At 40.4% G+C, this 25,644-nt stretch overlaps 1 protein-coding gene across 1 annotated transcript in view; it reads right to left on the bottom strand.

The window, feature by feature from the left end:
* Window positions 1-25,644, bottom strand: part of LOC113148657 (ephrin type-A receptor 5) — a 45,993-nt gene that overhangs the window by 5,752 nt on the left and 14,597 nt on the right. Inside the window, 12 exon segments of the mRNA XM_033325851.1 lie at window positions 1,043-1,184; window positions 1,279-1,346; window positions 3,181-3,242; window positions 3,666-3,851; window positions 4,614-4,739; window positions 5,398-5,465; window positions 7,837-7,939; window positions 8,130-8,199; window positions 8,404-8,493; window positions 9,261-9,385; window positions 15,095-15,433; window positions 15,608-15,763. Coding sequence (XP_033181742.1) covers window positions 1,043-1,184; window positions 1,279-1,346; window positions 3,181-3,242; window positions 3,666-3,851; window positions 4,614-4,739; window positions 5,398-5,465; window positions 7,837-7,939; window positions 8,130-8,199; window positions 8,404-8,493; window positions 9,261-9,385; window positions 15,095-15,433; window positions 15,608-15,763 — 1,535 coding nt within the window.

Here is a 25,644-nt window from a genome sequence, read left to right as displayed (position 1 = left end):
GGATTCACAGGAACTTAGGCCTTAAAAAATGTCTCCAGAGGCTGAAATACCTTCCATCTGTTGTGCTGTTTTTATACGTCTATAATCAAAACCATCACTTGTACATGGCCTTGCAGTGTATATGGATATACAGCTTTTTACACAAACCAAGCACAGAGACACTCCTGCCACATGTGGTCCTACCCACAATTGCACTAATGAATAGCAATTTAGGAGCACATTCATGTTACAAAGTTTTACTTTCTTTTACAAATTCCCTGTCCTAACTGTCGGGGGGCCCGAGATTCCTCTATGTCTTTTTCCTCGGTTTCATTATCGCGCTTTCATTGCAAAGATAGAAGTTCACAGGATGACTGCTGAGATCCAGAGGAAAATGTGTTTTCAGCTGATGAGTAGTGAAATTAGCTTGATGCAGTATTGATGAACATAGCAGCGGGACATCTCGGGGTCTGATTATGTGAAGGGTGTGAATTATGGTTTTCTCACTGCTCTGTCAGGGAAGGAGAGCCAGACAGCAATACAGAGTGTGAGTGAGAGGAGATGTAGCTTGGCAGTGAGAGGTGACTGACAGAATATTTGGCACTAAGGCAGCAAGACTCAGTGCTAATTGACTGTTGCGGATACTGAGCCGAGTACTAATTGGCCCTCCTCCTGCAGGAAGCAGCCCGTCTCGTGGCTGATGGGAAGCCACTCAGCCTGGGATACATAGCTCAATTTAAAACCTGCTGTTGCAGTCTCTCTCTCTCCCTCCTGTGTGAATATGCTTACAAGAATGTATGTGTGTATTTGGTTCGAGCAAGACTTACTCCGCTTAATCCGAACCTTGTTATTTCATTCGGCAGAGTATTGGCCACAAATCATGAGGCATCGACGTTTGTGAAGTAAAGCTGCCAAAGATGCCAGCTGAAGTTTAATGTGAGGAATTGCTGCTTTTCTCTGTTTATAAATAAATGCATCACTTTGGGCTCTGAGAGAATGGGATGATAATCAAATCATTCAACATGATGTTGAAAATGATCTAGCACCGCATGCTCCGTCTTACCCGAGTGGTATATGCAGCCTCCGGGTCATCTTCCAGGACTCGGGACAAACCAAAATCAGAGACTTTACACACCAGGTTGCTGTTGACCAGGATGTTACGAGCTGCTAGATCACGGTGGACATAGCCCATGTCAGACAGGTACCTGAATTTATCACCACAAAGAGAACGATTGAACTCAAACAACGGTGAGTTTGTCACAATACAGAATACTGCGGGTTTGTTGGGACTATCGGTACCTCATGCCAGATGCAATGCCGCGCAGCATCCCAACCAGTTGGATTACAGTGAACTGAGCATCATTCTTCTAAAGGAAACAAGGGACAAACAAAAATAAAGACATTCACATTGATATTTGTTTCTGTTGTAATTAATCTATAATTAAGCTGCTTTATTGAGATGATGTCTGAAAGCTTCATCTGTAAGTTAAGGCAAAAGAAACTATTTGTCAACAATATAACCTGGTTTCTAATCACCATTGCATGCTGGTCAGGAGCCAAAAAGCTGAAAAGGCTGGAAAACTTCATTCAAGTCACAGCACTGACCAAACCAGTCCACAGCGTACAATTATTATTATTTTTCTTAATCCGAAGACAATGTTAAGCATCAGTTGCTTCCAATCCAAGTGTAAAACTATCAAACTTTCCAACCCCTTTATCCTTTCTCCACATGTCCACAGGAAGACATGCACCATATCTGACCACTCTTTCTCCCCTCGTGGTTTCAACCACAGCATCCGACCTTCCATCGCTACTGTTTCCATCCATCCACAGCAGATCCTCCCGCTTACATTTGAAATGAGATATCGAGCCAAAGATGTGAGTTATGTGTATGAGCCTTATGGTACATGCATTGACACTTCAATCCAGCGCCCGGGCCGGCCTCTGGTTTTCCTATGGCTGTGTCATTTATACTGTCCTCCGTGCACCAGTCATCCATGTAATTACTTCACAGGGTTTTCTGTGCAGGTGCTCCAGCTCCTCTGCCTCCCCTTTGCCATCCAGGATTACACCTCAATGCACACAGGGCAGTCATGTCAGCAGCCCTATAGCATATCCCCTCCTTCCTCTCTTTTGTCCTTTGTCTCACAGATTCCCCCATCCAATACCCTCTGCATGAGAACATCACAGTCAGGTAAAAGCTTAAGCACCAACGTATTCTCCTCACCTTTCTGTAATGTCTTGCCTGAAATATGCCTTCACCAGGATGCCATTATAGTGCTGAATAATATGACCTTATTTCTTTCAATCCCCCATTAGCCATCTGCTGCAGGAGTTTACCCCTTTTTTTTCATGCAGGATTTCGACTTGTCTGCCAACTGAACATCATGCCATTGTAAACCAGTGAATACACTGAACTGCTCTGGAGAGGGATCATTTAATTCAGAGATCTGCCATCCTGCTTCTTTTATAGGCCACATTCTCCACTCAGCTAAGTCGAAATTGTCTAGACTGGGCAGACATGAGTCCAGCCTTGAGTGCTCAGAAGTCTTTCATATTTTCTGCCAAAGTGATTCATGTGATTAATTGGGCTTCAGACCATTTCAAAATTTGTAAGTTGTATTTGCAATTTTGCAATCACAGCTCTGGTCTTTTGATAATCCAGCATTACTTGTTTCTCATCAAAATATTTCATCATATGTATTGAGGAACACCACCCTGAATATAAGACTAAGTAACTTTGCTTTCCCCTTGAAACATATCAGTCAACACTTGCCTTTTTTTTTCCCCCATCACTTTGTTCTGTTGCTAATTTCTTCTATAGGGAAGTTACTGAATTGGAATAATAATAGCATTGACAAACACACACCATAGTTCTAAAAAAAACCAAAACACAAGAGAAACACAGTTTTCTTTCCAGAAGATTAAATTGTTTTCCACCCTCTTGGTAATTGTCCTCAAAATCTAGCATATCGGTAAGTAGTGGCTCTTCACAACTGTCTGTTTGCCACTTACTTTGGTCCACTGAGGTAATTCAGCACAACACTGATCATGTCTCTAAGAGCAAATTCAATTTTTTTCAGTACAGCCATATACTGCTCAAACATTTTATTTCCAATCGCTTTACTCCATACTTTCCCCTTCATCGCTAATATCTCCTCCCTTCATGTCTTTTGAATCCTTTTCCTCCTACTGTCCTACCTTAAGGAATGTGTCGAGGGATCCGTTCTCCATGTATTCAGTGATGATCATCACCGGCTTGCCTGAGATGCAAAATATAAGAATGCACTTTACTACAAAAACTAAGCAAATTGAGTCCCAAGTTACACATTTTGTAATACTTGTCAAACACTGAATCAATTATTCACACTATGCCAATAAACTAATACAATGTGATTTATACACAATACACAGTCCAAGTCTTCTGCTAAATTGGCCATTTGGGATTTTTTAAAAATATGAATTCAATTTTTTATTTTGTTTTGCTACTCAATCTCAAGCATCAGTGGTATATACAGGTCAGAAAAAAAGAATATTAAAGTGCATCTAAATCCAATTGATGAAGCATAGTCTGAGTCTGGTGGATGCTGTATAAATTATGATAGTACAACACAAGATTCCTAAACATCTCAAGCAAAAAGCAAAACTCAGTGCGCTAATTAGAAACGGACATGATTATGACTCACTCTTGGTAACCACGCCCTCCAGACGGATGATGTTGGGATGGTTGAACTGGCCCATTATTGATGCCTCCCACAGGAAGTCACGTCTCTGCTGCTCTGTGTAGCCTGCTTTCAAGGTCTTAATGGCAACTTGTATCTCTCGTTTCCCTGGCAGCCTCAGTGGTCCACTGCACACCTCGCCAAACTCCCCTAAGATCAAGAGAAACAGATTGAGTGTGGCCTCAAGATCTCATTTTTTATTGTGATACTACTAGAGAGATGTTGTTCTATTAATTAATAGACATATCTTTCTTTTTTAATAGACTATTTTCTATTTTTTTCAACATTTTTGTTTTACTGGCTCAATACTGCATTTTATTTCTGTATTAAAAACTGGGAACGCATGGTCAACTCCATATTCAGCGTTCATTATCACAATAGATAAGCACCTAGAGACCAAACAAGGGATCTTACTGAATGGCTTATTTCATTACTGCACAGTCAGGGAGCTTTTGAAGCTAACAATTGCTGTAAATCAGCATGTTTGTTGGCAGAACACAAACAACATTTATAGCTGTGTTAACTGTCGTTTTTCAGCACAGTGTTTGGATTAATTGATTGGTGTGTAACTGTGTCTGTACGTTCATGTGCAGTTATGAATGTGACAGGTGGAAGAAAATATGAGTCACTGTGGAGTGTTTAGAAAATGGTTTACTTCACTACAACATCTTATACAGTAATTACACTAGAGTCATTACTGTAAATTGACCATGTTTTGAGAAAATATTGGTGAATATTAAGCTATTATGGGACATTTGAGGATTTTATAAGCATGCTTGACTGAACTGGTTCACAGCAGTGGTGCAGACTAAACAACAATGAATTCTGTGACTCCGAACTGATGCTCAGAATAAGAATGACTGTATCTGTTAGACTCTCACTCTAAGGCATGCACACCTCGAGTAGACTCACCAGCTCCAATGATCCTCTCTATGGAGATGAATGACACATCAATCTCCTGTGCAAATTCATGCACTGCCTGATTGGGATCTTCATATGTGAGAGGGTCAATGTAGGTTCGCACCCCTGGGAACTTAACTGCACAGACACAAGCAAGATACCATTACCATTTAGATGCCATTTAACATATTAGCATGTAGACAGACCTGCATTCACAGTACAAAAATGCCAAATATTTTTTTTCTAAGCTGTCTCTAAGATTTTTTTTCCATAAATAGGACAAAGAACAGAAAGTTCTAATTCCTTTTTTGTGCACAATAAATAATTACCATTGATTTCACATTATCTTCATTCATGCTATGACTATGAGGCGACGTTGTTGGCTCTGCATGCAAACAGATGGAAGGCAACATACAGTGCCAAAGATTTAGACTAATATATTGAGCTGTCACGGCCTATAAATCATCAGAGCTTTGTGTGTCCTCTTGCAACATGGCTACCACGGGGCCCGGTCCTTATCTTTGTCATTCAAAGAATAGCCCTCACTTCAGAACGTTGTCGGCTGTGCTGGTAGCACACACACTCGCATTGATCCACAGTATGAGAATGAACAAAACTCATACAGACATGACCGCTGTTTGAACCCTCTACTGTACACGCAGTCGAAACTTTGCTTTGCCCACAAACACACACACACACACACACACACACACACACACACACACACACACACACACACACACACACACACACACACACACACACAGCAGTTACATTTAGGCATGTCTTAACTTACTGTGACCATTGTGGAAGTGCATCTTCTCCTCTTCAGGATCCTGCTTTGCTTTGCTGTAGCCACACCGCCTATGAGAGAGAGATCACTATAAAGATACTACAAAATAGCTTAGACACATACTCAATATATAAATCATTCATCAAGTCATTAGAAAAAGAAAAAAAAAAGAGCTGCCAGTGTCAAAACCTCTAATAATTTCTATTTCTTGTGGATGCCTGTGTGTGTTTGTGCTGAAAGAGATGCTACAGTTTATGTCAATATTTGGACAGACATCATCAGAGATAATCACAGATAACCCAGATTAAACAGGATCATTTTTAAACATGATCCTATAAGCAAACACACACACACACGCGCAGTGGCTTCAAAAATTCAGACCCCTTATTTTCGCACTTTATTATATTACTGATTTAGAAGAGCTGTAACTGCTGCGAAAGGGGTTTCGAAAAAATACTGAACTAATGGCCTGAATACTGTGTGTGTTTGATTTTTGCAGATATTTATAAAATCGTGCTTTCTTTCTGTGAAAAATGCTGATTTTTTTTAATTGAGGTTAAATCTACAACACGGTAAAGAATGAAAAAAGGAAGAATATGTGAGACACATAGGAATCTGTAAAAGTACGATATCAGAATATGTTTAGGCTCTACGTAGACAGCACAATCATCCAGCATGAACACATCAGCAGCACATACACGCAAGGGTCATGTCCAAGTCTTTCCCATCACAGCTTTCTACCGTAAGGTTTGGCTAGAGGGGTTTGGTACGAGCAGCTTGATTGTCTGGGGGAGGGGAGTCGGTATATGTGCATCTTGTACATGTGCGTCTGCCCGAGGGCGTTTAGTTTGCAAATCTGTTGAGTCAAGGGATTTGAGCACGCTCAGTGTCCAGCCAGCCCTCCAACTTCCTGTGTGTGTGTGTGTGTGTGTGTGTGTGTGTGTGTGTGTTAGCACATCCATACATGCATTGATGCATCTGCGTGTGTATACATGTGAGTGGGCGTGTGTGTGTATGTGTGTATGTTTGTAGTCTGGAGGGTCGTGCAAGGTGGGGGTGGGGATACAGTGGATGGAGGGGGCTGGGATGCGTGTGTCCCAAATTCACCACTGGAAAATCTGGCATTGCTCCATTTCTCCTCCCCCACATGAAACCAGAGCGACCCTGGATGCTCGTCCATTTTCGGCTAAACCAAAATCACCAACCAGCGTGTCTATTCACGTTATTATTATTTAAATGGTCTACAAAGTCTACTTTTTTGTGATTACATTATCTAATAATAATGAACTAAATCATTATTATGATGACTAAAATAGTTAAAGGAACGGAAGACGAGTGAGTTTAGTGAATGAAGGAGAAACAAAATGCATATCTGTGATGAATGAGCAAATCTGTGGAAAGATGGATGCAAGACATTACATCATATATTAACAGACTATTATCAGACTATTAATGGAAATGTTTGTTTGGAGAGTTGGGTGGACAGACCATCAGAGAGCGAGGTCACTGTGAATTCATACTCTTAATGATGGTTCAGTAAAAGGAGGGACAAGTATATAACTTATACTGTAATTAACATATCAAATGTTAAAGAAGACAACGAAGTTCAAGAGTTCAAGGAATAATATAAGTGGATCAATGCTTTGCATGTCTTTGAATAGTCTCCCTACTGTATATTTGCATCTTCGTATGGTTGTGCATGTGTGAAAATGATATCAGGAAATAGTTAGTGCTCATTATAACAAATAGTTAAATGAAGGTCATAAAAGCTCAGAAGCATGCAAACACAACATTAATGTAGTGGATAATGTATGGAGCCCAGACTGCTGAATGGGTGCACGTGTAAAAGATCAGACTTGTGGAGAATCCATGGACCTGCATGCAATCAAACCCTAAAGCTATCAACTAAAAAGCAACGCGTGATCATGAGCCATTACAAAAGCCTAGCCTCAAGCCATGTGCAGAATCTAATCCTACCACGCTGCTCAGCAGCACAGAAATATCTGGGTCAGAAATGAGATTTGACATTTCTAATTTCTGTTAGTCAGCAATAGGTCAGAGGAGGATAAGGCTTCGTCCTCTGACCAAGCTGCACATGCACATGCAGTTATGCACGGACTGAAAATAAAATCTCAGGTTCGAATTCTGAGCAGACAGTTAGAACTTTAAAGGTAGAACACGTTTTAATGAACACGGATATTATCTATTATTATTATTATTATTATTATTATTATTATTATTATTATTATTATTATTATTTCTGTGAGTGAGGACAGTATTTAATAAACTGATATCCATGCCATCATATATATCTTTGTCATGGATGTATGATAAAGATGTAGTATTTGTCCTTATACATATATGCAGACACCTGCATACAATCTGATACACACGATCCTGACTACGTTTGTCTCTTCAGACAGGTGTATATTTATGTCCTACCGTCCGCTGAGCAGGAATCCAGCAACTACTGCCAGTAGGACCAAAGCCAACGTGATGGCCACCGCTACAATTGAAGCTTGGGCACGCTCACTGGTAGCAGTTACTGCCAAAGCAAGGGGATAAACAAAGAGTAAGATACACACACAGAGTTTACGGCACACACACACACACACACACACACACACACACACACACACACACAAATACACCTGGCATCTGTTGTTGATGCAGACTCCAAAATCATGCACAAACTGATCTTCAATGCACTGTCTTTGTCTCTCAGGTGTACTCACAGTAAGGGCTGGTCTGGAATTCAAATCGTCGGCTGAATGCGCCGTAACCTGCTGAGGTCCTGGCTCGCACCTGTAATGTAACATATCCATATAAATGACATCACATTCAGTTCTCAAATATACTGTATTTATATCTTAACACACAACTTCTTAGTACTGACTTGTTTAACCCTTTTTAACTCACAGATTTTCCCACATACAAAATTAACACAGTTTTTGTTTTCTCATTTATAAACGCCCTTTTTGATTTTTTTTTAACCCCCCTGAGTTTGACCTGGAAGATGTAGGCTGAAGATGGCTTCAGGCCCTCCACCACCATCTCAGTCTCCTTGGATTTTATTATAGTGTAACTGGAGTCCTGCTCCTGTAGTGGGAGAGAATAATTTACAGTAGTTCATTCACACGCTTTACAACAGATTTTTTTATAGCCTTGATTACATTAGATTTGTTGCTGCAGCCGTCGTCCCATCGCATTTTAATTTGTACGCACATGTCTGCACCTGCATCTTTTTCTTTTTTTTTTTGCTATTCTTCAGCACAGTTCTATGCCTGAGCTACCTGTGAGTGAGCTTGAATGTGCCTAAGTGCGTGTCTGTGCGGATCAGTTTCACCAACTGCAACCACATCAGGTTTAAACACAGCTAAATGCCCCTTCTCCATTAGCCAGACGCCATTAGCTAACCACTGACCACAAACCCTGCTCAACTCTCCTGTATACCTTTATTCTGACCTTCTGAGGAAAAAAAAAAAAGACATCAGATGATAAAAGAGAGAAAAGAAGAAGGGCACAGGAACAGTCATCTGGATACAGGGATCACATTGCACTCTAAGACCCAGACAAACACAGCTCAAGAGAGCTCAAATTGAGGTGAAGGTTTTCTCAGTGGACCTGATTTAAAAATGTGTATTCTTATATTGATATAAAAGTCTTAAACAGTCAAATATGTAGAGACAGACTGGAATAAGGCAACACAAGTAGTAATCTCACAAAACAATAAACCAACGTATTATTAAAGATAGTAATAAGCAGAATCGTCCTTTGTTGCCATTTAGTGTCCCAAAGAGCAACTATAAGTATTACATTTACTAACTTCTAAACTTTACGGTGCTGCATTAAAACCAAAACTTTACCTTTTCGAAATACTTGATTTCATATTCCAGGATGATGCCGTTGGGACGATCAGGCTCTGCCCAAGAGACGGCGATGCTGCTCTTCCCCGTATGACCTTTCCTCACCACACTCACTGGAGAAGGTGCTGCACGCACACACACACACACACACACACACACACACACACACACACACACACACACACACACACATAAGAAGTATGAAGACAACGCACAACTTTAAACGCAAACATCAATTTATCTCGAATGATCAAGACCCAGCATGGAGAAAAAAGCAAAAACAGACAAAGACAAAAATGCTTTTAAAGATGCTGGCTTGTAATATTAGAATATACACTGTCACTGTGTTTTTGTCTTTGCTGCTACATGATTTCCATAGTGCTTGGCAAAGAAAAAGAGCATGATTTACAATATTTCCATTATATTTCCCCAGAGTTTCTTGTTTGGAGTTTGTTAGTTACCAAAGTACCTGTGAGGTTGTTTGGCTCAGTCCACTGAGCTTTAACTGAACCAGCGAGTTTCTTTTTGGTTTTCAGAGCAGAACCGACTCTAAAAAAAGAAAATGTCTGCAATCTGGCAATGAGCTGCACCTGTGCCTAATTAAACCATCCCTTTATATCTTGCTATTTAGTACACGCTGGCACGGGAACCCATGAAGTCAACTGTGGCTCTTCACATCTGGCTTAGAGCTTAGCGTACCCGATTTGGCAGCCTGCAAACGATACAACACACACTGTAAAACTGCACTAATGTAGTGACAAAACCACCAACATAAAACAAAACACTACTTACAATTCCATATACTGTCAGCTATATCACAAGTTCTATTCAGGGCCTTTTTGACTTTTAGCACTTTTGCAAAGTTTCCATTTTCTCCTTTTTATTCTTTGTCATTTTTGTTGGTAAGCTCTTAAGTCAAGTGAGCCGAGCTGCGTGGGTTTGCTTCAATCATGGAACGGTCCCGTTGTAACCTGAACTGTTGGACCATCTCTCATCGGGACAGTTGGAGAGTCTCTGACACATAAAGAGCTTTTAACCAGGCAAAATGCTCCCTCAGGCAACATCCTGATAGTGTGTGTGTGTGTGTGTCTGTCTGTCTATGTCTTCACTGCAAATGCTAAACACCGTTTAGGTTTCAATTGCCTCAGCAGAACTCCATAGGGAATAAATCATCACTACAAACAGAGTAACTGTATCCTGAGTGGATGGTCGCACAGAAGTGTTATCTGCAACATCTTAAAAGCCTGAAACCAGAGACAGAATCACATGCACAGACTTTCTCTCTCTCTCTCACACTCACACACACACACACACACACACACACACACACTCTGCTTAAATGGTATAAAGGATTAACGGGTAACAATACACCAAAACCTAAGTTTAAATCCTCCGACAATGGGTGCAGTTTGCCTTGCTATATTTAATCAAAAGTTGTGAATAGAGTATGTTGTGTGGGTTTACAGATTTTACAGTAAAGCCTTTCAGCAATACACTTTGACTGTTCACATATTAAACATATAAAAAGACTCATTCTGAGTGAGAAACCCACATGTATTCACTGCAGGGTGATTTAATCTTCGAATAACTTCTACCTATTCCTCCTCAGCCTCAACTTTTTCACCAAACGCCACAGATGCACGACGCCCACTGTATGACACCCACGGTAGCATTTTAGTCAACAGAAGCACCTTTCAACACGATGTGGCGCCTTTCAGTGTCACCGCTCAGCCACTGGGGCTAAAACAAACACAAGTCTTTTAAAATATGACAGAGCTGAAAAACACACCGCCGCTGAGAGGGAACGGGAGGTGACGGAGAAGAAGGAAGGGGTACTGAGGGAGGTGATGGAGATTGGAGACGAGGGTTGACAAAGAAGTGAAAAAAGTGAGAGATGAAATATGAGAGAAAGCCACTAGGGGGAAGGGGGGGGGGCATGATGAAAGAGTGTAGACGGGGCCCCAGCAACACTTTCATTTTAGCAACAGAGAAGACAGTGGAGTCACACTTCCTGGTTTAAACACGTTCCCCGCGTGTTGGATCTGCTGAGCACCTACAGTATGGTGACAGAAAGAACAAATTAGCATAAACTCCTGATGGTTTCTTTTTTTTTTTTTTTTTCATAATTTACATCTGTCAGGCCATTTGCTGTTTCTTTCATCAAGCTGTAGCTGCGAGACGTCTTTGTCCACGAGTAGAGGAGCCAGAGAAGGTTGTCAAAGCTATTCAGCGGACGAGTGCAGCCCTCCAGTGTAACAACTCTGACCTTAGATAAGAGCAACGTTATCAGTGTGCTGAACATAAGCTTCTCAGACCGCTATCTGTCTGAACCATCACCAAAATCAATACAGGTCTTCAACTATCTGGTTTATTATCCCGTAACGACCCTCAGAGAATGACAGAAAGAGAGGCTGAGAGACACGATGAAAGAGGACATGAGAAATTGGCTTTATTAAGGTGGTAAAGCAGGAGAGCTGCTCTAATCTCTTTTGTTTGCAAAATTAACCTCCCGCCTACCAGCTCCATTTCACCCAACTCAACTATTTGGGATCAAAACATTTATTCCAACATAAAGATTGAATTCAATCAAAATCAAGAGACAATCAAGATTCTGACTGCTCTTCTCTTCTTCCTTTTCCCTTTCTATTACGCTTCTGGCCACCGAGTGTGTGCTGCTGCTCAAGTTGGTGAGCGAGGAAAAACTCCTGCACAGTCTTTGATTTGTTCCTTTCGCTCCGTCTTTGTAATTTTAGATTTTTGTTAGTTTAAACTCACTTTCGGAGCCACTTTGATTGCTTTCCAACCAGTGAGTTGTACATCTTTCTCACAAATTTAATGAATCCCAGTGCAGCTGAAATGTTAAGGATCGTTTTGATAGTTATCCAAGACCGTGAAACCTCAACAGACTTGGATCAGGTTTACTAGCAGCCATACTTAAAATGTAGCGTAAGATGCCTCCTAACCCAAAATGAAGATACGCATTTTGCCCCATGGTCAGATTTTTTCCTACCTACTCCCTGTTCCCATATCCTGCTCTAAACCAAGTCCCTCATCTGTCTTCTTTAATCCTCTCCTATTCCAAGTTCAGTTCATTTCACATTCACAGCAAACACTCCAGCAACCCAACTACGTTGCACAGTATATATGCCTAGAACAAAAGCAAAACACATGGACATAACAGTTAAGCCCTTCACAATATTATTAAAATCTAAACTGCAGATACTTTAACATGTATACGGGAATGGTTCCATAGTATATGTGGTGATTATTTTTCTTCTTTAAAATTTTAATTTGTTCTCCTTAATAGTGTTTTCAACCTAGCTACCTTATCTAAATGTGTTTTGGTGTGAAAAGCAACATCAAAGCTTAGGAAAATACATGACTTGCCTGTTTAAAATCCCTTCACCTGCAGCAGACCTCGGACTGTTTTTCAATGCGTACAAGCAGTTCGTGTTCACCATCTCTTTCTCCATCTTTCCTTCTTACCTCTTTGTCTTGCCTGTTTCCCTTTCTTTTACTGCTCCTTGCAGTCTAACATATTGTTTCCCTGTCATGACGAGTGCATCATTTCTCTTTACCTCTGCCCTGTTGTTCTGTCCTTCTTTCCTCCATCCTTCATCCGTTTCTCCTCTCCTCCTCCTGAGTACCAACACTTTATTATTCAGCAGGGCTTCACAGGGGCACTGTGAAATCACCTATTTCACGGATCCCTTATCGAGTGTGACACTTCCCACACATCAAACGGCAGATGCTCTGAGTCTTCCTGTCGCCCCCGTCTCTATGTACTTTAGTCTCAGTATGTCGTTATTGCCATTTTACCCTCACAAGTCGAAGCACGGTCAAAATATAAAGTCACACACAAGTACAACACACGTTTACAATGCTGTTACAGTCCTCAAAGGATGATTATAGTACTACTATGGTACAAAGCAGACCACCGCTCATTACAGTTATTGTTTGAGGATGATTATCCTAATAACTATGGCAAATCACTTGAAACAAAAACCTCCAGTGGTTCCATTCCTTGGCAGAGGCAGGAAGAATAAACCCAATGCAAGTGCTAGTGTAGTACTCCAAGTAGGAGTTTTACTTTGTTCTCTACTCAAGTGAAGTACTTGAGTAGACTAGTGTAGTATAAAATTGAATTGTTTTTTTTTTATCATCAATTATTACACATTTTATTATCTTAATATTATATTACTTTTATTATTTTAAGCACATCCTGAGGTGTGTTTGTATTTTTCTACAGTACTAATTTGTGTGAACTCATCTCACCCTGTTTTACCCTTTGCCTTTGTACCTTTCATTATTTTTTTTTTTAACTGCTCCAAAGAAAGTGCTGATTTTTCAAGGTGAAATAACACCCTACCACTACCATGTGCCTGTACCACCTCCATTTCAAATCTGTCTGTGACTCTGCCAGCCTTGTGTAATCTAACGTAATTCCTAATCTCCGCTTGGTCCAGTGACTGGCTGACTTTAATCCAGCTACACCTCCGATAAACTGAATGTGAGTTGTGTAGGCTGGTGTAATCTACTCAGTCGGCCGACATCCACAGTGGCAACACAGTTAGAGGACCATTAGTACACTCGACTGTCAGACAACCATCTGCCTCTCTGTCTGTCTCTACCCTACTACTACTACTATTACTACTATTACTATGACTACTACTAGTACTACTGCTGTTGCTACCACCACTATTCTTACTAGTACTTGAATGCCAGTGACTGGCAACTGTTTAACACAATGGAACCAACATGCTTTCTCAAAACAGTTTTTTCTCTATCCTTTCCTCCAGATGGAAGCTTTGGGAAGGAGAGCATTAATCTCATATTTTTTGTTCATTACACCGTGTGCTACCCATTTCATTAGAAGCAAATTAAATAAACTACATAAGCACATACCACCCATAAACATACAAATGGGTTCCCAAAGCAGACATCAATTCTAATCTCCAATTAAAGGGAAGCCAACAAAGCATCCAATATTTACAGCTGTGGGGAGTACTGGGGCTCTTTCATTGTCCAATATTAGAGTGGTCTTTTATGTTTGATAACTGTGCTGCTCGCTTTAGTGTTGTTGGTTTAGTGCCTTGCTCAAGCACACTTTGTAATTCCTCACACAGCTTTTGTGAGCCAGTCTGGCATCGGTAATAACAAAATATTTTTAGTAGCTACAAGTGCACACACACAATTCTACCAGCTAAAGTCTCCTTTTCCACTCATAGTTCATAAATACTAGTGCTTCCTAGGCTAAAATCGTAAGGTAAACTTGAGCCTGTATCATCAATGTTGATAGGCATGCAGAATAACATCTGCTAGCACACCAAATACCGTTACACCAACTGCAGATGAAGAGCTTTCATTATGCGGCCGATTCCTGCAAATCTTGTTGATGAAATGTACTGCCTAATTGAGACCAAGCTGCTTTTTAAATGACATATCTGGAACCAAAAGCGAAAACACAAAAGCCTTTCCACTGAGCAATTGTTCCCTCATTCACTGCAGGGATGGAGCACAAGTGTAAATTAATACGGCAACAGATTTGTTGGACAAATACTGTGATAATTTGATCATCTGGTGTCTTTGTTATTAAACCCAGATATTCGCGCCCGGAATGCAACGCGCAGGTTGTGTCTGTGGCAGTTTGAATAAGGAGTGAAGAAAATAGAGTCATGACAAAATGGTGATTATTTCAGCAAGGAAATTGAGAATAAGTCTGAATGTTACAAGGAAAAAAAAAACAGCTGGGGTACAGTCTGGAGCACTAATGGGAAAGCTGTGATTGGCAAAAACAATGCATTTATGATTGTGACAGATCTGGCTCAACATACCTGCCTGATTGGTCGTCACGTTAAGTGTCACATACTGCTTCGCGTGGTCTTTGGCCAGCTCTGACACGCCGTTGACAGCCTCCAGCAGGAAGCTGTAGTTAGTGTGTGACTGCAGGTCAGCCACCATCACCGAGGTGTTGGACAGGCCGACACGACGCGGTAGAAAACGCACGTTGGGGCCGCATTCTTCCAAACCCCTTCCGTCTGGCAACACCCGTCTGCACAGGATGTTGTAACGCACATCCTTCCTGCCACCTGTATCCAAGGGAACAGACCACTCCAGGAAGACGCTTGTTTCATTGACATTGGAGATGGCGTTACGTGGCGCAGAAGGAGGGCCTGAGAGAGATGAAAAGGGGTCAGAAGGAGAAAAGCACATACACTACATCTAGCATCTTAATGGAAATGAAAGCAGCCAAGGTGACTGTACTATAGTTAGTGTCCTGACTTTTAAAACATGACATCCAAGAGACAAACTTTTGCTGCTACCAGTGTATTAAAGAATATTCTCACGTGTGCAAGCCATATTAGGAGGGTCGGAGTCAATCTTGTGGTATCCATCTTCACAGCTGCAAGCAGTAGCTCCTGTCTGCCGGGCCACACTGTGAGGTGGACATTTACTGCAGGCCAGAGACTCCAGCAGCGAGCGGTAAAACCCCACTTTGCAGACTGAAAGATGAGAGGGGTGGGGCGAGATGATAAGAGTAAATATATAAAAAGGAAAGGAAATGGGTTCATGGGGAGAAAGGTATAAAAAATAAGTTGGGAAGAGGAAAAAAGCAGGACAGCACAGTTAGTTCCGTTAAAAGTAAGTAAAAAAATAAAAAAGAGGTCAGCGTTACAGCAGTGTAAAATTTTCCCTGGGTGGTTGTTTTGAAATTCCATCAAAGATCTGCCCTAGTGCCGGCGTTGAAATTAAAAGAAGCAATTGTCACTTAGTCCTTGTTTTGTTCTTTTGAAGCTTGATAGCTTCTTTTAACTCTCTAGGGATTTTTCTTCTATCAAACCGCTGCAACTGTGTTCTCTCCAAAATGTTTTAGTATCTCATCTGAAAAAGCTCCCTTCCTTTTGTGGGGTTTCCCTTCCCTTTTATAGCCAGTCTTCAATTCAGTGATTTGTAACCAGCACCTGATGCACCGTTCACACTTGCATCTGCTGCACAATATTGTACTCACCCAGCCCCATATGTGCAACATACACAAACAAATGTGACACGCACAGAAACAGACATAATCTCTTTTCCTCCCACGTGAGCACACGGACCGCTGATCTAAGTGGGGCAGGTAGACAGAAGGGTGACACAATCAGAATGTTAACGTGCAAGAATGCATCAACAACTGTCTCCATGGCTTCACCGCCAAGCCAACCAATCACTGACTTGTCACGGCATCATTTCCTTTCCTGACTTTGCTGATGTACATGCACCAATATCAACAGACACATGAGGTAGAGGATGAAAAACAAGGGGGATATTGGAATTCTGATTAACATTAAATACATGTTTGGATGAAGTTTTTATTAATTATTCCCACACCTGTCGTATAGCTAGTGACAGAGAGAGCAGTGCAGGACAAAAAAAAAGAACATAGTTCATCTGCGTTTGTTGTTTTCACTGGTTTCTTAAGGTGTCTGCTGTGAAGCCCCATTCAATCTACAACGTAACTTAAGGTGAGACAACAGGGAGGTAAAGGAAGGAAATATAAGGAATGGAGGGATGGAAGTAAATAAGAAAGAATACGTTTATGGACGGGAAGGATGGTGAGAAAAAATTAGACAAAGAGCAATGGAAGGGGAGATTTGTGTCTGTACTAGGTGTAAGAGTGTGTGTGTGTGTGTGTGTGTGTTTTGTGCGTGTAAAGCAGAGGTGAGAGATCCAGGGCAGAGGGAGAATTTTTCAGCCCTAATGTTCCATGACAACAGACCAAGGTTCCGTCAAGGTGAATCAGAGCAACCGTTGTCTAATGTCCAAAACACACACACACACACACACACACAGGAAGCCTTTCATAAAATGTGTACCCGGTACCTTATGAATTCCCTAAATTATAAGTTAAGGCTCAAGACTTTTGCTTTTGAGGGATTCATGAAGCTGGTTTAGGTTTTACTGAGCAGACAGTGATGCTGATCACTTTACTCATTGTTGTTTTTAGGGTTTATTTTATTCACATGTGAAACAAACAGATTAATAGAGAATTGATATGGTTCTGTCGCCTTGTAAGGGGAAATTTTAACTAAATGAATGTTTGTATTTTGTTTAATTTTACTCAGTTTCATCATCTGTTTCCTTATATGTCGATGCAGCATTCGGGGCAGTAGGACACCTCTGATCCTTTGTCTAGTTCAGCCCACTGCCACACACTCACATTTATGGATGCATATAGATTTATTGCCATAGTCTGGTGTCTGACTCTCCTTGACTTGGTCCTCCAAAGCCCCATAGCCAAATCAATAAAAATAAGGTGACAGCTCATTTCACATCTACAGACACACAGGCAGAAGTAAAGTGGAGACGAGTAGAGACAAAGTAACAAATAAATAAACAGCACTGAGTACATTCATAATTTAAAATACTACTACATTAGATATGCAGATACCAGGCCAGTATGCTTATTTTTATTTATTTATCTAGCTTTTTTTATTTTTGGTGCTAAGCTCTCACCGCCTGGCGTGTCTGTGCTGCACTCTCCAAAGATCACCAGTCAATCAAACAGCATGGCGTGGGCACAGTGTGGATTTCCTGTTGATCAAGTTTTGAGTTTGTGTAAATGTCTTTTCTTTTGTATTCACCTGCTGGCCACAGTCACTTCCAGCTGTCACTGCTGGGGACAGTTTTTATTTATTTTTTTATTCCCCACACACTGGGAAATATCTCAGTTGATGCCCACTATGTGACAAGACATTGAGTGCAACAGTAAATCTATAAACTTTACTTCGCCATGTAAAATAACACTGCGTTTGTTTCCTGAAAATGTTACAGTGAGAAATAGACGGACACAGGGGCATTTACATATACAGATAGACATTTGCTGTTAATGTGGCGATGATTTGTTTTGATTAAATTCAAATAATGCATGGAAATGCATTTCCCCTGGAAGTTGCAAATGATTATGAGAATGATATAAACATTTGCAATTAAAATGTGCAAATTGATGTTAAAGAAAAATCCATTGCATGCTACATCAACAAAGTCAATTCCAGTTGACTAATAACCACCAACAGTGTAGATGTTAAGGTATTTACTCTCATTAATTTGAGCTCATTTACATTTAGGATAAATAGATTATCCATGCTTTGCAGGGAAAGCAAACACAGAACATGTTTGGAAATTAACTACAGACATGTATTGTTAGACATGACGGCGTGAGTGCAAATGAATACTTAGTTAAAACGTTGTTGCCTATTTGGCCGCTTTTGCTTAATTATCTGCCTAAGGATTTACCACATGCAGGGGAAAAGGGGGCATGAAGGTCAGGGTCATTCAGTTGAAGGCTGAAAGTGGAATAAAGTGATTAAAATGCAGCAGAGAGTAAATAAGAGCATATACTGTATGTTCAGTTTCCAAATTTAAGTGCAAAGAAAAGTTGAAGGGCAGCTTGAAGTCTATGCCAACTCATACATACATGGGACGTAGTGGTTACATCTAAACCTTACACACCATCTGGTTATATTCTCTTATAGTATAGTTAGTACAAGATCAGAGGCACAGAAGTACAATTAACAGTATTTTTCAAATCACTACCTTAATGATACCAATGAATTTAAAAATCTTTAAGACAACCGATTCATTAAGTGACAGTTTTCATCATTTAGCTCATCAACTTCCTCATTTGTCTTGTTACATGTCCTACCTGGACATGCAGTATAACCAAGGACAGACAGGCGATTAGTTCTGTGGTGCTTTCCAGTGGCCTTTAAGTGACACACCCACTCCCAATACATCTTTACACCCGGTGACACATGGATTCACAAACCAACACACACACTACCTGTGGTGAGATTAGTTATGGTCATGGCTGGCTGACTAAAATGGCTCATTCCTCATTGTGAATGCAACTTGAATAGACTGTGTTGGTGGCATTAGCATGTGTGTGTGTGTGTGTGAGTGTTTGCACATGTGTGTTGCCCTTGGGCAAGCTGTCTGTTTGATACCACGCAGCTCTTAATGCATAGCACAAAGGGTAATATGTAATTAATATGCAATACACACTAATGTGCCTGCATGCATGAGTGTATGTGTGTGTGTGTCTCTGTGCGTGTGTGAGAGGTTAATACGTAATTAATATGCATCACACACTGGCATCCCAGGCAATTAAGGATCCAGTGGTGTCCTGCTTCTTAACAAGCGTCCTCTTTAATTGGAAACATTTAACTGTAAACATGTTGATTTATATGACTGGCTGTCGTTTGGCGGGATTAGAGAGAGTAAGCGATTAAAGAAGGGCAAACGGCATGAAGGAAAGGGGGATATAAAACAGAATAGAAGTTAAAGAACACACACTGTGTATCCACTCAACACTGGATTTAAATTTATTTCTCCAGGCAAAGACACGGTATGGATCCAAATTACGACGAATGTACAAGAAAACATTCATAAAACTCACAGGATTAAGGGTCAATTATCACAAATGAATGATGAATTCACTGGGACATAAAAGAAAAAGATTATGCTTTCAAACTACAGAAGCATTCTCAACAAACGGTCCTCAAAGTAAAAAAACATGCATGCATACATGAATGCATTGTTGGGCCGAAACATGCTCACATCACGTTGTGGTATCTGTAACTCCACGAATTCTTGCTGACAACTGGCTAATTAAAAAGAACCCCAACATGCACTTCCTTTTCCACCTCCTTCCAAAATGCAAACATAATAGTATAACAAGTATATTTATAAAGATCATCAACATAAAGCAAGTAGAACTCAAAACTGTAAAGTTTTAACAGCAACTTTCTCTTTCCACAGCGGCCTTCCTGAGAGCTGCTGTAGACTGGTCTCCAACGCCCACTATAGTGTACGAAAGTAACAATGCGGACTAGATTTTGGCTCATAAAGATACCGATCGATGCAGATGGCCTCACAATAGAGCGTACATATGGTCCCCCACACCTTATTTTATTATATAGTGTATTGTTGGCTTTACTTGAGTAACTACACACAAAGCAGACTTACTGTAGACATAATCTACCAGTGAATGTCCAGGAATGATTTATTAAAAGGCCAAATAGGATTATTTTCATCTTTCCTGTATGCCTTTCAATGCTACACAGGTTCAGTAGGACTGACATAAAAGTAAACTTTGACAGATAAACCACAAAAAATACCCAGCAATGTTAAATTTAAATACAATTCCTGTGTTGTCAACCGATATTACTGAGAACTAATAAACCAGCCAAAGAAACACAGTAAATATCCTCTTCCTGTATTTGTCCCCCAGTGAGCTACTGGCCTTAGGAACATAAACACAGTATGTGCGTGTGTATCTATGAAGGGTTTCATACCTTCTTGTATTATTGTTTTATTACTATTTGTGCAGGCCTATGCATGCGTATGTGCCGATGCACGCTGATATTTGTGTATGACTGTGTGTGAACACAAACAGAGCCAGATGATCATACCATAATAATATACATTCAGGTCAATGGGGTTTTTTCCTGTCTTTTGAATGACTGAGGAGGGCATTGTTCGGCACCCATTTATTCTCACAATCAGGCCACAAGCAGAAACCAAGAGGTCAAGAGGTTTACTCTGCCATTCCAAAATAAACCAATTTATTGGACCAGTGAAAGTCTGGTGATGAAGATTAAATATGAGCAGTATATCGCAAAAATAAATCTAAGTAAGAGTTATCCTGAACACAGGCATTGTAAAATAATCCAGTCTGAACAACGTCTTCATGACAGTATATCACATTATATATACACTACATCCCTATTTAAGCATTTAGCTCCCTCTGGTTTACTTGAAAAAAATTGGTCTTCAGCAATGGACCAACAGCAGCACACAAATTCCAAGCACCCACTAATTAGGTTTACCAGGGTCATGATATCAGTGGTATTTCTATAATCATGAGAAATGTGGGCTCAGTAAACAGTGGATACATGTGAAATTGAATGACTGTGCATGAAATTGGTTGTTAATCTAATAACGTTCCTTTTGACCCATTTAAAAAACAAACATGCTGTTTGTGTATGTGTGTGAGCTGTGACTGTACAAATAGCTTTTGAAATGACTAAGTTGTATGCCTATATTATCTCTATTATACTATATTATATTATCTTTATTAGGTACTCTCACTCAAAATCCTGCACAATTTGTTTTAATGCATTTTTTTCAGTCAGTCAGAAGTTATATGATAACTAATATGATCCCAATGACTGTACAGTGTATGTCCAAAATGTCACAATTAAGGTTGTAAATGTAGAAATTCAAACCTCTTTCCTACAGTATGGCTTAGAAGATGCCAGTCAGGTTTATGGCATGTTGAATGCATATACCATATGAGCAGTTTTGCTAATCTGAAGTTTCTGGGATTAGACAGAGCACTGAAATAAAGAAAAAAAAAATCTGCTCCATCACACTCTAATCTAAATATATTTCAGCTTCACCAGAGAAAGTGCAAGAAAAACATAACAGCAATATACAAGATGGTTCAACTGTATCCACTGACCTACAAGTGTCCTAAACTACCAGTCTAACCAGTCCTGCAAACCAGCACTGACTGAGCAACTGGAGATGACTAGGCTTTCGTGTAGAGAAGGTAGGTCTGCTGAATGAAGCACTTTATGAATATTTCACCAACTGTGCGAGTGTGTGTCGCTGTGTGTGTTTGTGTGTGTGTGTGCACGCTTGTACTTAAGAGTAAAAGCGAGGATGCACTTCTGGGAAAGTCAGTTTACCCAACAAGCACTCAGGAAGCACTTTAGTTGTCATGACAGCATCACTACGTTGAGATGATGGTATGATGGAGAGGGGTTTGGGAGAATGTTGGAGGGGGAGAGAGAGAGAGAGAGAGAGAGGGAGGGGGAGAGAGAGAGAGAGAGAGATGGAGGGGGAGAGTACAGAATGAGAGGTATGTAGTGAAAGACGCCTGTAGCAGTTCCCAGTTGAATAAAATCTAAAAAGATGAATGGCAGCTCTTTCCGTGATAAATTCAGTTGATTCATATTTCAGGAGATGATGGAGTCAGAAAAGCTTCCTGGCACTTGCAGATTTCTGCATTATCATTCACCAAACTGTTACATTGCTTCAGAAATTCAGGGATGACGAGGATGAACGTCTATATTTATAAGGGTAACTGAACACAGTTTAGATCAAATGGTAAAAATTTAAAAGGCACATTGAAATGGATACAGGGAAGCACATATCTGACTTGAGATGCTACTGGATCTTTTAGGTTGAGAGAGTTTGGAGGAAAATTAAAAGTCCACTAATTTACCTAACACTTAAATTTGTTATATGTAAATATTTTATTACATTAGTGATGTAACAACAGCAAAAAAAAAAATAAATAAATAAATCATACATATACAATGTCTATCAGCTGGTTGTTTAGTGCCTAATCCTAACCCAGATGTCCTGCTTAATCCCAACTAAATTTCTATTTAACATACTATTCATCTGAACAGGTTGAGACAAGGAAGGGAGGACTGGAATTGGACGTCTTGTCGGGTTAATCATATTCATCATTTTGAAATGCCAGATGCTGCCACGACTATTCCCGTGTTTCTGTGTAATTCAATTGACTGTAATATCCTTGTCACCACACCATCAACCACAAGCTCCACAACGAAAGTGTGAGCCGCTTGTTGGTTATCCCATAGTTCCCTAGAGGGAGAAAGCAGAAAGCTTCTACACATTACTACACCAGCGAGACAGTTTCTGATGGCAGCACCACCACTGCGACCAGATCAAGTTTGACATATGCCGCAGCGACGACTGACAGGCGGGCAAACATGGAGGAACATCAGGGAAACCCTGGCACTGAAACAAAGTATTGTCAAGGGAAATCCAGCTCTGGCACGCTTACTGAATGAAACAATTTTATTATTCTTGCAGTGAGCGGCACATCACTGTGCTTCTTTTAATTGGTGATACCAACAGTTGTCCTCATTTCCATTTGTATTCCTCTTCTGCTGCCATCCTTTTCCCTCTTCTCCTTCACTGCCCATCTTCTACAGTGTCTCTATTTTTTTTTTCTTCGCATTAATTCAGTGCTGCCTGGATCCAAACATCACAAAACTGTCAATCGCAGGCTTCCTTTCAGTCCCTATTTCATCTTCCGACATGGCATTCAGCTCTTATCCTATCATTCCTACATTCCTTTCATCCCGTATTCTATTATTTTAGCTCTGAATCCAGCCTTATCCCATCACTTATTCCATTAGCTCTTCTTCTACCATTATAACATTTATTTTGCCAGCCAAGTTCCCAGACAATGATAATAGTTTTATCCCTAAATCTCATGAAACAATAAAACAATCAAACACATCCAGGTTTGAAAATAACAGACAATATGCAGTGTGCAAATACAGAATGCTAAAAGAAAATTGCAAATCAATATAATTATATAAATGACCATTCGTGTTTAGCTCATCCGTCAACTCAACATTCAGCACGAAGATTATTTCAGTGCTCCTGTCAGCCATTATTCCCATATTCCTTCCAATAGTCATTCAACCTGTGGATTGAGGTTGAACTACAATCTCCCCCTTCTTTCCTCATCTATCTCTTCACCCATCTGCTCACTTCTGTCCCCATTTATCCTTTCTCTATGCTATCACCCCTGAAACAACACTCATCCATCTCTCTGTCTCTTTGCCCTCACACCCTGTGGTGTGAAATCTTCAATTTATCTTGTGCCCCCTTGTTTTGCCATCACTTCTCCTCTCAGTACGTCTCCAATCCTTCCGTCTACCCCTTCCATCCATACTTGTAGCCCTGGATGTGTGTGTGTGCGCAAGAGACAAGGAGGGGGAGGTTAAAAGTGACAGTGTTGGATTGTTGATGGAGAAAGATGGACAGATCTTTAAAAGGAGGGGAGGAGAGAGAAGTGGATTGAAAGACACTGGCGGGAGTGTAAAAGACAGAAGAATGCTAATGTAGGTGGCAGCAATAAAGAGGAAAGAGAAAGAGGGAGGCATAGAGTGACAATGAGTGATAGGCAGTGATAGAGATAAAATGAGCAAGAGAATGGAAAAAGGAAGGAGATGCAAGATGGGGAAGTGGAGAAACCGAGGTAGTGACAAAGACAGAAAGCAAAGAGAGACGTAGCGATGTAAGAATGAGATAGAGCAGAAAGGGAGAAAGAAAAGATAAAGAGGAGGAGAAAGAGCTGTCCACAATGAGTTCTGTCCTATATTCACAAAGGCTGTGTTAAATCATGCTCTATTAGGCAGTGCAAACAACCAACGCACAATTTCTCTCATATACTGTACACACGCTGTATCATGCTCTCACCGCTTAAAGGATTAACTGCCAAAGCTGAACAGGCTATCAAATGAATTTAAATAAATAATAAATACATTTTTGGTTATAAACACTACTTTCAAAGCACTCCATGACATTCACAGAGAGGCAAAAAATAGACGTGCACGGAAGACATTTAGCCGGCTACACCCAGTGCCGGTTCTACGATCCAGCTCAGCAGATGTTCTTTCAACATCTCAAACCCAGAACTCCACACTTCACACTCCAACGTGAGTGGCGCACACGAGGAAGTGTTTGCTAAAGCAGCGAACACATATGGTTAGAAAGCTGTGTGAGAGAGGAAACCCTGCCATGTTTCTCTCTGTAGACAGTTTCAAAGGCCGTCAGTTTAACGGTCTCATCTACATATGAAACTGTAAGAAGAAGGAAAAAAAAAAATCCTCCTGTACCTTCATTAATTGCGAGGAGTGTGCGTTCTACTCCTGTTTGTTTCCTTCATTTGGCAGTACATGTGGAGCATGATTTAAAAAAAAAAAAAAAAAAGAAAGATCTATTTTACTGGGAGCACAAGAGATATTTTTATTCTAAATGTTTAACTAATGGCAAAAAAATTTGCATATCACACATCATTATCATCCTGTACTGCAAAACACTCTGAAACTCATTAAGACGAAAATTAAACCGTCTGCAATGCTGAAACTTTGTTCTGCTGCGACAGGGCAGAAAAACAGGCCGTGAGGTGTATGTGTGGGAGGTGTGAGCTTCTTGAAATATATGGTGCCAAGGTCAGATTGTATTACAGTGTCGTCCCCAAAAATACACCCCAACACTCTTTTATGAATAGCGTTACAAAGAAAACTGTGCTTTTTGGCTGCATCTTTTTAGCTCAGTGTACACTACTAAACATTCTGTCCTCCACTGACTTGGAAATTAAGAAATGGAAAAGCTGTTTTCCCTTCTTTTGGTCTCACTTGTAATATGACACGTTTGCATGCACTTGTTATGCAGACGATCAAGGGAACACACAAAAATCTTGTCTTTCAACTGTGCATTTTAGTTTGCTTAAGTCACTACTTGTGTGTGTTGTTACGTAGCACAAATACGCCCAAGTCAGAATAAGCTC

Source organism: Anabas testudineus, chromosome 22 (genome assembly GCF_900324465.2).
Source record: "Anabas testudineus chromosome 22, fAnaTes1.2, whole genome shotgun sequence".
Lineage (NCBI taxonomy): Eukaryota > Metazoa > Chordata > Actinopteri > Anabantiformes > Anabantidae > Anabas > Anabas testudineus.
The sequence above is the reverse complement of the archived record's forward strand: the minus strand, read 5'-3'. Positions and strand labels throughout refer to the sequence as shown.